The following is a 14,826-nucleotide window of genomic DNA, read 5'->3' as shown; positions in this document are numbered from 1 at the left end:
CATGCTGAAAAAGACCATGTTACTTGTTGAATTGGTTATTGAGTTGGTTACTACGGCCGGGGACCGTTCAAAGAAGACGCTCTTTCAAGGTCGAATTATTCTTATTTAATTAAAAGGTGGGACTATGTTTAGTAGACCACCCAAACGTTGGAATATTAGAATTAATTCTCCCTTAAAAAACAAATTATCAAACATATCCCATACAGTTAAAAAAAACTAAAACTTTATCAAACATATCCCCTGTTAAACCAGATAATTAAATATCTAGTTGAGGAGGTCTATTACATGTGAGTTTTATATTTAAGAGAAACAAAAGGTATGTAAACTCTAAGGCACTAGTGACACCATGAGAAATGTGCCAATACAAGCATATTCTGACTAGGCACCCATTTACACCATGAAACAAGAAAACGGGTGAAAATGTTTGAGATTACATGGACATCTGCATTACATGCTCTTCTTGCCATCGGAATCTGCAAGGCCTTGACCGATTTCCTGCAACTGGCTGCGAAGGCTTTGGTTGTCCTCAAGCAACCGATCATATTCAAGAAGTAGGCCTTCAGATTGCTTTTTCAAAGCCTCTGATTTAGATTCAGCAGACTTCACCTCATCTGTTTGGGCGGTACACTCAGATTCCAAGACCTTGATCCGAGACTTCAGGGTAGCAACCTCCTCCTCCATGGCTTTATGATCCTCTGAACTTCCATTTTTGGCGTCATCAAAACTCCGGCTTTGTTTCTTTACAGCCTCCATAGTCTTTCTGAGTAAGCGGAGTTCTCTGATATAATGATGCAATCTGTCCATCATCAGACCAAGGAACAAGATGAATCCTGCCCATTATCAGTAAACTCAAATCTATCAATTGCCCATAATAATCTTAATCTGTACCACATGCTCAAATTTCCAATTTGAGTAAAAATATTTCATTGAACTCATTAATAATGTCAATAGGAAGACAAGGTGAGAAACTGAGAATTAAGAAACAGAAAAAACATAAAACATGCATCATTATTCAACCTTTGTTATTGGCTATTGTATCAGATAGCATATGTACTATCCTTTTCTCCTATACTATGCTCTGCCTGATACCTTAAGCTCATCAGGTCATCCACTATAACTAGCAGACTATAATCATGGATAATTGCTATTACCAAATCCCCATTTCCCTATTCCTTATAAACGGCTTTCATATTCATTATTGATGAAAAGTCCAGTTAAATATGCAAAATATACCAGCCAAAAAGGATTTTAAAATATTGGTATTTACTACCTTAAAAGTACACCATTTTTGTATCAACTCTCTTATGGAAATTTTATTGTAAATTACTACCTTAAAATTACATTTTTGTTTTGAAAGCACTACCACGGTTTTCTCAAGACATCTTTTTCATTTCTTAGTCGTTTTAAGTGTTTCAAAGCTTATTTCCTCTTTTTTCTGTAAGGATTCATAGGGAACGGTTTTTCAAAACAACTCATTGATACTTCACAAATATTTTTTAATTCGTTTAATCTTTTACAAAATTTCAAAAGCACAGTCTCTATGGAATCCTTACACATATGAGGAGAATGAACTCTAAATCACAAAAACGATTGAGAAAAGAAAGTGATTCCAAAACAAAAACATAATTTAAGTTGCTACAAAAGTGGTCAATACAAAAGTTGTATATTTTTAAGCTAGTAAATACCAAAAATTCCTTTTAACTTACAAACAAATAAAATCTACGAAACTAAGGATTGGCTTAAAGCCAAGAATATGATACACATCAACTTTCCTAAGAAGATCTAACCCTAACTTAGTTTTTCACACCGGATGATACATGCAAAAAGATACAAACTCAAAGGTGATTTGTGCACAACGAAAGTCGTAGATTAGATGATACAGTTGGACTACAGTCAAGTAGTTGTCTGCCTGCAAATAAGCTGAAGCAAACATTTATAGCTTCAATGGAAAAAAAAAGCTAATGCATTAAAAGATTAGAGAAATAACATAGAATGGGCTGTCAGCTGTATCTCATAAGCCCAGCCCACTATAGAACTGACAAACTTCAAGCCTTCAAATAATCATTTTGGAGATTAATTTATCTCCATGGAACAACCCATGTTGACATCTTCCCAAGGCTCATCTTTACAAACTGAAGGTGCCTATAAGACCAGAGAATTTCTGTAAGCTATCACATATTGACCCAACATATAAATTCTATCTTACAATATGCTAAATATCAGTAGTTTATCTCCTTCCTTACAAAAAATATGAGCCCACACCACATATACATTTTATGAGTCTATCTCCAGCCTCCAATAGAGATGAAGTCCATATTGACATCTTCCCAAGGCCTATCTTTTCAAAATTCAAACTAAAGGTGTTGAAGACTAGAGACTTTTTGCAAGCTAGCAAGTATTTCATTTGTTCAGAGAGCTACAATGAGCCATTATGCTCAAAAACAAATTAAGAACAAGCTTGGGGAAACGTGGAATCTTGAAACAACTATAAAACAGAGTCAAATACAGATTTTCAAGCTCATTGAAAAGATAAGCCAAGTTTGGATATCGTAATGCCTGACACGCATCGACATTACCTTTTACATATAAATAGTATGTTATTATTAACGAATGTACTCCCTCTGTTTTTCCATTGACCAAGTTTATTTAGTTGATATGCAAAACTAAAATTTTTAACAATCCAAACATATTAAATCTCCCTTTTCTTCATTATTTTCGACATACAAATACATTCCATATTAAGGAATCCGAATTACTAAGAATGGTAAATGAACAGCTGGACTAAGGAAAGTAGGAGCTTGATGAAGGCGTGAACCATTTGAGTCCAATTGAAACTAAGCAAACAAAAATAAAAGTCTGCCATTTGCAGCCCTATTTGATAAAAAAGATTTGGGGATGCCCTTGTAAAATGGTTTATACAAGAGGTAATCCCTTTACATCAAACCTGCTTGCTGAAACATGAATAGAAATTAAAAGACCTCCTTGGCATTTACATCCACGGATCTACCAGAGTTATTTGCATGACCAAATCACATCAAGGAAATCTGGTTTTTTTAACATAAGAAGATACCATGCGAAAATTGCACTAATAAAGTAATATTGAAGGAAGGCTTATGTTCCAGGTCATAGGTTACCACCATTAATGTAAATATAATCCCTCAATCAAGTTACTCCATGTCTCCATCCATCCCGTAGATTTGGTGACTTTTGAAAAAAAAAACAAAAGAAGAAAAAAAAAAGCGAACTTGCAATCATCACAATAGCATCTGCGTCCACATTCACTAGTACATACAATGCGTTTACATGATTATGAGGCAACTTTAATCATATTTCAAGACAACTAATGATAAAAAATTTACTAATTTGATGGGGCGATGAGAGTATTTGTGTTGAAATATTTAACTTGAGAAATAGATTCTAGAAATGGTTAGGATTCAGGCACAGCAGCCAAGGAGACATTGAACCCTAAAGATATAGCTGTTATACATGTAAGACAAGATCCTACCAAAAACATATCAGCAACTTCTCACAAAAAGCAACTAAGGAAGGAGCATTCTGCTGAAAATATTTGGTCAGAAGGTTTAAGAATGAGATAATATATCCAACATCCCGAGCATGCAAGGGATAAAGTGAAGTTCTTTAAGTCAAGAAGACAAAGGAAGAAAGTTAATTGTTGCGAAAAGATGTAATTTCTGCGATGCCGGTGAAGAGAGGACGAGTTCAACAGCTGGAACTGACCTTAAAGTAGTAAGTGGTAGCTCGTATCACGCTAGCAGTGAGTGTTACCTAATACACGTGCACTTTAATACGCAGAACGGGTACGCAGACACAATTCGACACTTAATTATGTTAAACTAGACCATAAGTGTTCCATAATAGTTTAATACGAGTACGCGTATTCCCAATACGCAACTTGGGGGAAGGGGGGGTGTATTAGGTAATAGTACATTTCTTAAAACTAAAATAACATAAGACAACAGAGTCCTCTTGGCATGTTCTTCCTTCAATCCCAAAGGTGTAATCAAAGATAAAGAGGTGAGAAACCATACTGTGTGTTAACAAAGTCAAGAAAGAAATCTTGATTTTGGTCACTTTATGATGACGGGGTTGCACTGAAATTGCTACTAGTCATAGCTATCAGGTAATTATTGACACACCTTGGCAATATATTATATAATCAACTGATTTAACATGCATGAGATAAATAATTTCTTCCACAAGAAAGGCGGCTAAAGCACACCGACTAATGAGCAATTAAAAAATGGATGGATACCAAAAGTTTATTTGATTTCACAAGAAAGGGTGTGATTCGGTTGTGTAGTAAGACTTTCTTGTAAACTTTGCAAAGAATCTATGTTTTACTTAATTCATGGATGTCGGCCTTGTGAAAGATGTAAACGTATTGTCTATGACAAGGTTCATGACTCGATGGAGCAAATTGGATAGGAAAATGAGGCTCAAGCGCAAATGGCCAATGCATCGCCTTATATTGAGGTGTTATCATTACTCTGTACAATAACAGTCCTTTTTTCAATGAAGTTATAAGAAAAGTATCAACAGTATCTCTTTAAAATCACATTTAGGATAATTATTTCAAGTAAATATTAGAAAAGAAAGCTAAGAGTTCATAATGATTTGGAGAAGGGAATATTCATGAATGACTCGTCGCAAATCAAAGGAATTTCTATATGCCAGCAATTACTAGGTTTGCAACATCCACTGTCACTCTAAGGGGTCGTTTGGTTGGGGGTATTCATCTAAGAGAAAGGGAATGAGCAAATATTTGTTCCCTTAGTTGTTGTTTGTTAGGCTTATTTTGTCATTCCCTTTGCCCTCTTTTATTTTTGAGTTCACCCCAAATTGCTCTAAACTGATTCCCCTCCCCACCCCACCCCCCTAGGTTTTTCCATTCCCTTTCCTTCTAACACCTCAAAAAGAACATTGAATACCATTGACCACCTTATAACACCATCCTACCCACTGAACCACCCCACAACCTCCACACTGTTGACCTACTCCAAAACCAACCTAGCCACCTTTAACCTACCCCCACCGTCGACCACCACCCCAAAACAACCCTAGCACCTTCGACCCACCAACCATACACCAGCAACGCCTTCCTAACCTACCTCCAAACTCCATAAAACCAACTGGAACCACCTGAAACCTATCAAAACCACGTCAAAACCAACGTAAACTACCCTAAACCAGCCCCAAACCCACGAACCCAACTGGAAAACCGGAAAAACTCACAGAAAACACCCCCAACAACCCACCCTAAAACCAGTAACCCTAAAATTTTGAAAGAAAAATCAATTCAAAGAATGGAATATTGGAAAAATACCTTTTGCTATCTTCAATCATGTCTTTAAATGGTACAATTTGACCATGAAAACTCCAGATAGGTCAAATTTTACCTTTAAACATCAAAAATATCCTTTTTTGAAGTGAGAAATAAGAGAAGGGAGACAGAAGGGCGGCAGCGATGGCGGTGAAAGTCATAGAAGGGCGGCAGCGGAATTATCAGGCGGAGGGGCAGTTGAAATGGGGAAGCAAAACCGGCATTCGAGTGGAGACGGCAGCGGCAACATTTTTTAAGAGGGAGGGGAGAGTGGTGGACTGGTGGAGCAAAGGTGAGAGAAGAAGAGATGTGGAACGATCAATTGCTAACAAAACAACACTTTATGTCTAACGGTTTTGCTTCCTTTCCTCCCCTTTCCCTTTATTGGTCTCATTCCCTTTACCCCGTGCGAACCAAATGGCCCCTAATTGAGATATATTAGCATCATATTTCTTTTGCGGAAAACTTCCCAGGAATGTTTAGACCGGTTAATAGAGAATACAAAACACGGAAAAACATTAAGACTAAGGAGAAGGAGGCTATTGTTGCGCACTTGCGCAAAGGTGAGAGAAGAAGAGATGTGGAATGATCAATTGCTACCCAAACAATACTTTATGTCTAAGGGTTTTGCTTTCCTTTCCTCCTCTTTCCCTTTGTAGGTCTCATTCCCTTTACCCCCTGCGAAACAAATGGATCCTAATTGAGATATATTTGCATAATACTTCTTTTGCGGAAAGCTTCGTAGGAATGTTTAGACCGGTTAATAGAGTATACAAGACATAAACACTAAGGAGAAGGAGGCTATTGTTGATAGTTTTGCAAATAAAAAGAACCACAAAAAAAGAAGCAACGATCCTACCGCTCTTTACAATGCTCAATCAGACTCAAATGTGGATTCATGAGTCTAACAGCATACTTGATTTTACACTAGCGTGACTAATATCAATTAAACTATAACAACCTACTTACCATAGCAAGAAAATACAACTAATTGCTTGGGATTGGATCTATAGGCCTAAACAATGTGGAGGTTTAGGTATTAGAGATTGTATTGTGTGGAATCAGCCAGCCCAAGGCAAGTATGTTTGGCAGATAGCTATGAAAGCTGACATGCTTTGGGTTAAGTGGGTGCATAGTGTGTATCTCAAGAACAATGATTGGTGGGACTATGTTCCACCAAGGGACGCCAGGTAGGGGTGGAGGAGGATTTGTAAAACTAAAGATGAAATGAAATTGGGTTTCAATGTTAACCAATGGTGTGGTAGTGGAAGGAAGTACACTATTACTGCTGGGTATAAATGGCTCAAGGGTGATCAACATAACCTACACTGGACACATTGGGTGTGGAGCAGACTCAATTTCCCGAAACATGCTTTTATAGCATGGCTTGCAGCTCAAGGAAGACTTAGGACCAGAGACAGACTAGTTAGAGTTGGTCTAAAGGTGGAGAGTGATCGTCTGATGTGTGGCAGAGAAGCAGAAACAATCCAGCATATTTCTTTCAAGTGTGCTTTCAGCAAAATGAGTACAGAGATGATTTGTAACTGGTTGGGTCTGAGATTTAAACAGCAGCAAGACATTCACAACATGTGGAGAAGGTGGGGTAGAAGATACAAGACTAAGAGGAGAAGACAAACTATCCATGCAACGTTGGCAACTCTAGTATACTATATCTGGCATGCTAGGAACAAGGCGTTTTGGGATGCGGTGCTCACTATGCCTGACAAGTTGGTTAGTAGAATTAAGTATGACATATGCTTTAGGATTCTTAATTTGATGTCTGCTAATTGGTCAGTAGAGGATAGGGATTGGTTTACTGACCTCGAGGGAAGAATGTAATGGGTGGGTTCTACAATTTTGTTTTTTTGCTGTAGTTAGAAGCTAGTGTTTTGCTGCTCTTTTGGTAATTAATATACTTACTTTTACCCCAAAAAAAAAAAAAATACAACTAATTGATTATTATGACTAATCCCAAATTAACTTTTAGGTGAACTAATTCAAGCTAAAGATTACAAACATCATAAAGCCCCCAAAAACTCTCCAAGACTGCAAGTGTTACCTCAAAGTCGTGATCTCTAACTATTCAACTAGCAATTAAATACTGGAACAATTTACAAAAAATTCAATAAACAACAACTCAATCATACCAAAATCGCAGAATAGAAAACACAATTCATTATTTTCATGCGTAAATTGAAAAAATAAGGAGGGGAAATAAAATTGTAGGAGAAAATCATACCCATAAGAGAAGTATCAAGAAGATTGCGAGTAAACAAAACTTGATCGGTAGGATTAATAGTACCAGGCTCAATTTCACGCTGTTGGAAAGTAAGAATGTTCGAAACACTGGAAACTAGCAAAACAAGAATTGTCCCACCAACTGTTGTGATCACTACAGGTCCTCTTCCTCGCTTCATCCGATCCAACCCCATGATTACGAGCTTTCGCAATGGAGTTCTAAACAGAAGTAGCAGAATCACTGCCATTTCTGCAAAGATTAGTGAGAATAGTAGGTGAATCATGGTCAATTGTGGGAAGATTAAGAACCCTAGAGGAGAGAGAAAGTGAGAGGCAAAGGGGAAAGGGGGGTTTTAGAGAGTGGGATCGACGGTTGAGAGTTTGGTGTCGTCGGTCGGGTGCTGGTTCGTTTTTTCGTATAGCCAAAAGACAAAAAAATGAAGTACCATTCATGTAAAAAAAGTACCATTCTGTAAAAAAAGTACCATTCTGTAAAAAAAAAAAAAAAAAAAGTACCATTTGTGTTTAGAAAAGTACCATTTAATTACTTTTTTGTCCTTTTTCCTATTTTGTCTTATATTCTAATATGTATTTCCCCATACATATCTGATATGTATTTGTACTTCTTCGGTACTAATGTACTAGTCCTTCTGGGTTTTCTATTAATTTGAAAATGTTGACAAGTCACGGAAAAAGGAATGATTCTAATGTAGACTTGAAATTTTGTGAAACGACTAAATGTTACTAAGAACTTTAAGAGAAATATTTTAGCTGTCTCAAAGTTATTTTCGATGTCTCGTGTCTGTAAAGACGGTATGTTATAGTGGGTATCAGAATTAAACTTTTCAAAAACTCTCATTGAGTTGCTACAATTTCTGTGAAAATCTATAGTTCCTGTAAAAGAAATACAAATTAGAAGTTTAGGCTTCAAGAAATCAGTAAATGAGAATTATTTGGGTAGGAAGAAAATCATGGGAATTGTTTTATTTAGGGTGCGTTCGGCCCTGCTTTAGTTTTGGGGTTTTTTTGTTTTTTTAACTGAAAAATAAACAAAACCAATTCGATTAACTAGTTGAAATAAACGAGTATTGCATTGTTTTAAGGAAATAAAAACGGAAAAAGACAAACCACAAAAAGTGGTTTCAGATTTTATGTTTTAAAAATCTAGAATAATCATCTTCATTCCTCCTTTCTGCCGGTAGAAGTGCAGAATCCTCCCTCACTACAGCGTCCATTCCGGGCATCCCTGCGTGCAACATCCCCAAAGGTTCCTACTTTTTTCATCACCACGATGTCGTCTTTATTAGCTATTGGGTCTAATCATTGAAGGGATGAGTGAATAAAGTTGCTGCAAATCTTGAATTATGCTTTAAAGGAATGAATGATCCAAAGTAAAAGGGTGGTTGGATGGTGGTTAGGAGGAGAGAGAACATTCAGATTCATCCATGTCACTATTATTGGAATCTCGACTTTATTACTGGTACAGAAATCTGCCAGCCGTCACCCATCACCAACATCCGGCAAATCGCCTGCCCAACTGTTGTTGGCATCGCTGACAATAATTGGCGTCGGAAGATATTGGTGTTGCTGCAAGTCTACAACCACCGTAACACTGTCTGGTCTATGTCAATTTTTGAGGCCTTACTCCTTTTTTCATGGCACTCATTTATTTAAGATGATCGATTGCAATTCTATTAAAGATATGAAGAATGTATTTTTATATGAGATAAAAACATATTTTATGTTAAAGCTTGATATAAAGAAGGAAAGCAAAGAGGAAGAGGATGGTAAACAATTTGTTTTTATACTTCGTTTATAATGTGACAGTGAGTGATGGAGTACTCCATAAAGTTTTTACAAAGTATTATTCTGCATCAAGTTATTAATGTATGCACATATGTCTTCTACCCTCAAAAGAAATGCACATGTGTAAAAAATTATTAGTTGTATAGTACTGACTACTGTACATAGCCCATATAAAATGAATTAGCTTTTTTACAGTTTTCAATATAAGGAGAATGAAAATTAAAACTAGTTTTCAGTTTTTTAAAAACAGAAAACTGAAAATTAGAAATGATACCGAACAGACCCTTACTTAACGTGTTATGTGTTCAGTAAACTAACATGTTTATCTTTTTGTAGAATGCATGATAGTATTATAACCAAGAAATAAGTTGCACGCCGCATACGCCACGCAATGGAAAATGCAATTATTGCTTTGGTAATCGTGCTACTACTCCTGTTAGTGGACAGTATGTCTTTGATCGATTTGGCCGTCATGGGCCGCCAACCTATGAGGGTACTGCTAATCCAATTATGCTTGATAGTTCGCTTCAGGAGATATATAAGTTGTTTGCTGCATGGAAAATTGCCCTTCCAGTGAAATAGTATCCATGGGTGCTTACTATCTAAAGTTGGAGGTCGATAACTGGTGGAGTACTATGAAAGAAAAGTTGCCTCGCTGAAATTGGTTTGGGTGGACCCAATTTGCTGCTAAGTTAAAAGAAATATTCTACCCCGACGAGCTCCGTTGTCAAAAGTAAGAAGAGTTTATATCTTTATCTCAAGGATAACTCTCGATCCAAGAGTATAAGGATAGGTTTACTGCAGTGTCACACTTTGCTACCTTTATCGTACACACTGAATCTTAGAGGGTAAAACGACACGTGAAAAATATGGATCCTCGAGTTAGGACACACGTGCTGAGTTTTGGAGCTTCCACTTTCCAAGGGGATTATGAAATGGCTTTGAGTATTCATGCTTCCATCAAGAAAGAAGAATTTGTGAAGGCTGCTGCTGTAAATAAGCTTGTCGTGACATACACTCAGGTGCCTGTTAAAATGACAAGCTATAATTTTCATAATGGTTTAGGTTCGGTATTGTAGACACCTAATTTGTGTCTCCCCTTAGAGCCAATGACGATACCATCGACCTAACTTCAAATTGAAACAACTCTGAGCGAAAGCACCAATTACAAGATACAATGAGCTTATTCCAATCCCAATTCCAACTTTCATAATTCAATTCAATCTTCTAAGATTCAATTTCCGAGTCCGTTCCACTCCCACACATAGGCTCAAAGTCCAATTCCAAGCACAACTTCAAAATCCAATTATAATCTCGCGAAGAGGATGCCACGGTCAATCTTCGAGGCACGTTACTACTCAAAATCATATAAGGCAAAGCCTTTACGGGCGTCGACCTACAAAACTGAGCATGCCGTGAGCGGACCCACCTAAACCGAGAAAAAACGGAAAACCCGAGCATTTGTTTCCGCAAACCATATTTCCCTAAAAATGTCGAAGTAAACCTTGTCTTAAGCCGTGTCAACCTAGAAAGACCAATGTACCATGCATTTAATGCAAAACCGCATAGTCACCCAACAAATTATGCCAAGGTGTGGCTTTGTTTGTCCGGAATCGTGCAGGGCTTCCGCCCTACGCAACTGGTGCCCCTAGCGCTCCTGCCTACGCCAAGTACAAGGCATGTGCTTTATCCCATCGTCCAATTCTTCTATAAGTACCCCCATTTTTCAGCCAACATGGAGGAGGATTTCAAGAGAAAAACAATAGCAAAACTCTGCCAAAATACTCTCCCAAAATTTCCCAAAATTTCCAAACTCTTCACTCATACAAATTCCACAAATTCAAGTAATAATCTCAAAATTCAAACACTAATCTAACGTTTGTTAGATTATGAACAATCCAATTGACATGTGGAAAACCCATAATTTCAATAATCCAAGTAAATTCTTAAAATTAATTACCATAATTGATTATACATACAGTTAATGATGTGTGCCTTCCCTAGCTGCTCCCAAATAGAACAAGAACAAGTTTAGGACTCCAAATGTCGTCCCTCCGTAGATAGTCCACAACATGTCCGGATCCGCCTTAAATTCGATTAACTAGAATCTCAATATAAGGTATAATGAATTCAAGATCTCACTTTTAGGTGATGGGAAAAGTATGAAACCTCACATGTGATTCCTTGTACATAGAAACCATAGTTATAGGAAATAGGAAACCCCTAGGATGCCAAAACCCTAAATTAGGATTAGAAAGTTTTTGGGAAAACTGCCAAAAACCCTAGGACAAACTGGCCGGCAAGCTTGGTGTCTTGTGGCCCAAGTTTCTTTCTAAGAAGACAACCTTGGTGCCCTAGCTAGCACGCTATTGTTGCCCAGCATGGGCAAAAGTTGTGCGCGGGTTGGCACTGACCTCGTGCACTGTCGATGACCTGTGTGCGCTAGCCCATGGGTGATGCTTGCTTGCTGCCCCTTTGGCCCTGGCCTGGTTATGACGCTTGCCTAGCTTGTGCTAGCCCATGATCTAGCTCTTGCCCGGCGCACACGCCCTACACAGGCCATGTTGCACGCGTCCTTTTGGCTCGTGCTATCGGCTCATAGATCGAGATTCGCGTTTCCGATTCTTTTTTCGATTCCTGTAATATTTCCAAGTAGAACAATATTTTCGTTTCCGATAATATATCCGAATCTAAAACTATTTCCGATTCGGACAATATTTTTGTTTCCAACAATATTTATGTTTCGAACGGTAATTTTTAATTCAAACCATATTTATGTTTCCAGTAATATCTTACACTCCGGTAATATTTATGTTTCCGAAATGAACCATATTTCCGTTTTTGATAATATCTTCATTTCATGTAACATTTATAATTCCGATAATATTTCCGATACAAATCATATTTCCGCTTCCAGCAATGTCGTCGTTTTAGACAATATTCTTGGTTTTTCCTTTTGATGATTTTGTTTTAGTTCCCACTGAAAACAACATCCATCATTTCTGAATATCCATTATTAGAGTATTTACTGAATATAATATTCACCTCAATACTTGATATGTTCAGGTACAATTTGTGTGACCCTACGGGTGTAGTCAAGAGTAAGTTGTGGCATTAATAATATTAATTCCACTTGAACTGAAACGACCTCTAGCTAGGCATTCAGATCACTTGATCTTACTGACTAATTAACTTTCTTAATTAATTATGAAACGCATATATTAGACTTTAATTTGCATTAAATGCAAACTTGTACCAAGGGCATATTTCCTCCTATAGGGGTTTTTTTGAGTGTATTTTTCGTATTCTGTATTATTTTTAATTTGGACTTTGTATGTATGTTTTAAGAATTTATTGAGTCCCATTTAAGACTCACCAAAAACTCAAACTTGGTTCGATTTATCAAGAGGGTGACAACTAGTTTTGACAAGATTTTTGCAACCCCACCCCGTAAAGGGGAGCCAAAACCTAGAGTCACACTATTGATGTCAATCGAATTTGAACATAGGGAATCGAAATTCAAAATGTATAAAATGCGTAAAATACCCCTACGGCTTAGGAATTTTGATCTTCGATGGAGTCGCCACCAAACAAGTTTATGGGTCCGGTTTGGAAAGACCTAAATGACTCGGGTGAAGGAAATATGTCCTTCACCCAAGGTGCATTGGTCCAATACCAAGGTTCAGATTAATTACGAAGAATTAATTCAGTGAGATCAAGTGACCGGAATAGCTGGATGGAGCAATGCTTCCGATCAGTGAGTTCTAATCTATATTAGGCTCACAACTTACTCTTAACTGAACCTATAAGGTCACACCATTGGCATGTAACAGATCATCGGATTAAATGAATCGGAAATTCCTTTAATATATTTTCGGGAATATAGTTCGAAAAAACATAAATATACGATGTGACGTTAGATCAGAATCGTATATCGTACTGTGTATATTCGTAAGTTAGGCGAAACAAATAATCGTATATGCACGACATTGGATCGTCAAAGCACTATACGATAAATAATCGCCGGAAGGCATTAGACGCAAATACGAGAAGGCAACACTGCCGGCCCAACGAGCCAAGCACGCAAGGCTCGTCGAGGCGCATCAGCGTGCCAGCGCCAAGCAAGGCCTATGCACTCGGCTGGGCGCGCGCGGGGACATGCAGCAGCAACAACGCACACAGAAAGGCCCACGACCCAGCTTGAAGGAAATATGTCCTTCACCCAAGGTGCATTAGTCCAATACCAAGGTTCAGATTAATTACGAACAATTAATTCAGTGAGATCAAGTGATCGAAATAGACGGCTGGAGAAATACTTCCGATCAGTGAGTACTAATCCTAATTAGGCTCACAGCTTACTCTTGACTGGACCTATAAGGTCACACCATTGGCATGTAACATATCATCGGATTAAATGAATAGGAAATTCATTTAATAGCTTTTTCGGGAAGTTAGTTCGGAAAACATAATTATACGATTTAACATTGGATCGTGATATCGTATATCGTATTGCGTATATTCGTAAGCTAGGCAAAACGAATAATCGTATCGTACGACATTGGATCGTCAAGTACGAAATGATAAATAAATTGTCGAAGGATAATTTAATCACAACACGAAAGCAACCCACGAGCCGGAGCGCACAATCGCAAGGTCCATGGGCGCAACACGCATGGCAATGCAGCGCTAGCCCATAGGCCTCGCTGTTATGTGGCGCGCGCTGATAAAGCACAAGGCAAGCAACAACTAGTAACCCGCGGCCCAGCTAGCTGTGTGCGCGTCTAATGCCCTTCGTGTGCTTGCTGGCCGGCCAATGGCCTTAGGGCTTGGTCGGTTGGTTTGCTTAATGTTTAGGTTATTTTAATAACCTAAGTACATGTTTTCCTACACACAATTCAAATTATACACACAACCCTAGGAGAAAAGAGAAACTCTAATTCTCTCTTTGCCTCCATGAGTGTGTTCTTCCCAAAAGGCAAAATATCTTGAGTGACTTCTAAGCCATCGATCTCAAGACGGATCTGAACGTGTCGGTGAACCAAGTAGAGGAACGACATATGGAGTTCTTTTTCGTGTTTGTGATTCGTTGAACTAGGGAAAACACGCTACAAACGTAAGTATTGCTTGATCTGTACTTTATACATGCTTCCAGGCTTTGGGGTTATTCCGCTATCATGTTATGTATTTAACTGTAAACCCCTACAGTGGTATCAGAGCAACATGTATTCAAAGTACTTATTGGTATATTTTTTATATGTTTGTGATTATGGTCGAATTTTTCTGAATTTTTTCGTGAGTTTTTGAATTTTTCTGGATTATTGGATAAGTCGTAGAAATTATTCTGAATTCGTTAAATGTCGGATTTTCAATTTTTCTGACCCTAATCTGATTGAAAACGGCGTTTTAAGATATCATGAGAATAGAATCACAAAAATAGGCCT

General features: G+C 37.8%; 1 protein-coding gene across 1 annotated transcript; it reads right to left on the bottom strand.

The window, feature by feature from the left end:
• Positions 1-201: 201 nt before the first annotated feature.
• LOC110796383 (uncharacterized) lies at positions 202-7,968 on the bottom strand. Its single transcript, XM_022001442.2, has 2 exons — positions 7,581-7,968; positions 202-830 (listed from the first exon to the last, which is right to left on the bottom strand). The coding sequence occupies exons 1-2, from the start codon at positions 7,861-7,863 to the stop codon at positions 448-450; spliced, it is 666 nt and encodes a 221-aa protein (XP_021857134.1). The 5' UTR covers positions 7,864-7,968; the 3' UTR covers positions 202-447.
• Positions 7,969-14,826: the final 6,858 nt, after the last annotated feature.

This window comes from Spinacia oleracea, chromosome 4 (assembly GCF_020520425.1).
Source record: "Spinacia oleracea cultivar Varoflay chromosome 4, BTI_SOV_V1, whole genome shotgun sequence".
Taxonomy (NCBI): domain Eukaryota; kingdom Viridiplantae; phylum Streptophyta; class Magnoliopsida; order Caryophyllales; family Amaranthaceae; genus Spinacia; species Spinacia oleracea.
This window is presented reverse-complemented; position numbering and strand designations above follow the sequence as displayed.

Excerpts from the sequence above, each read along its gene's own strand:
- LOC110796383 (XM_022001442.2), bottom strand. The coding sequence starts at position 7,863 with ATGATTCACCTACTATTCTCACTAATCTTTGCAGAAATGGCAGTGATT. Across the intron at positions 831-7,580 it reads TCTTGATACTTCTCTTATGG|GATTCATCTTGTTCCTTGGT; the intron begins GTATGATTTTCT and ends GATAATGGGCAG.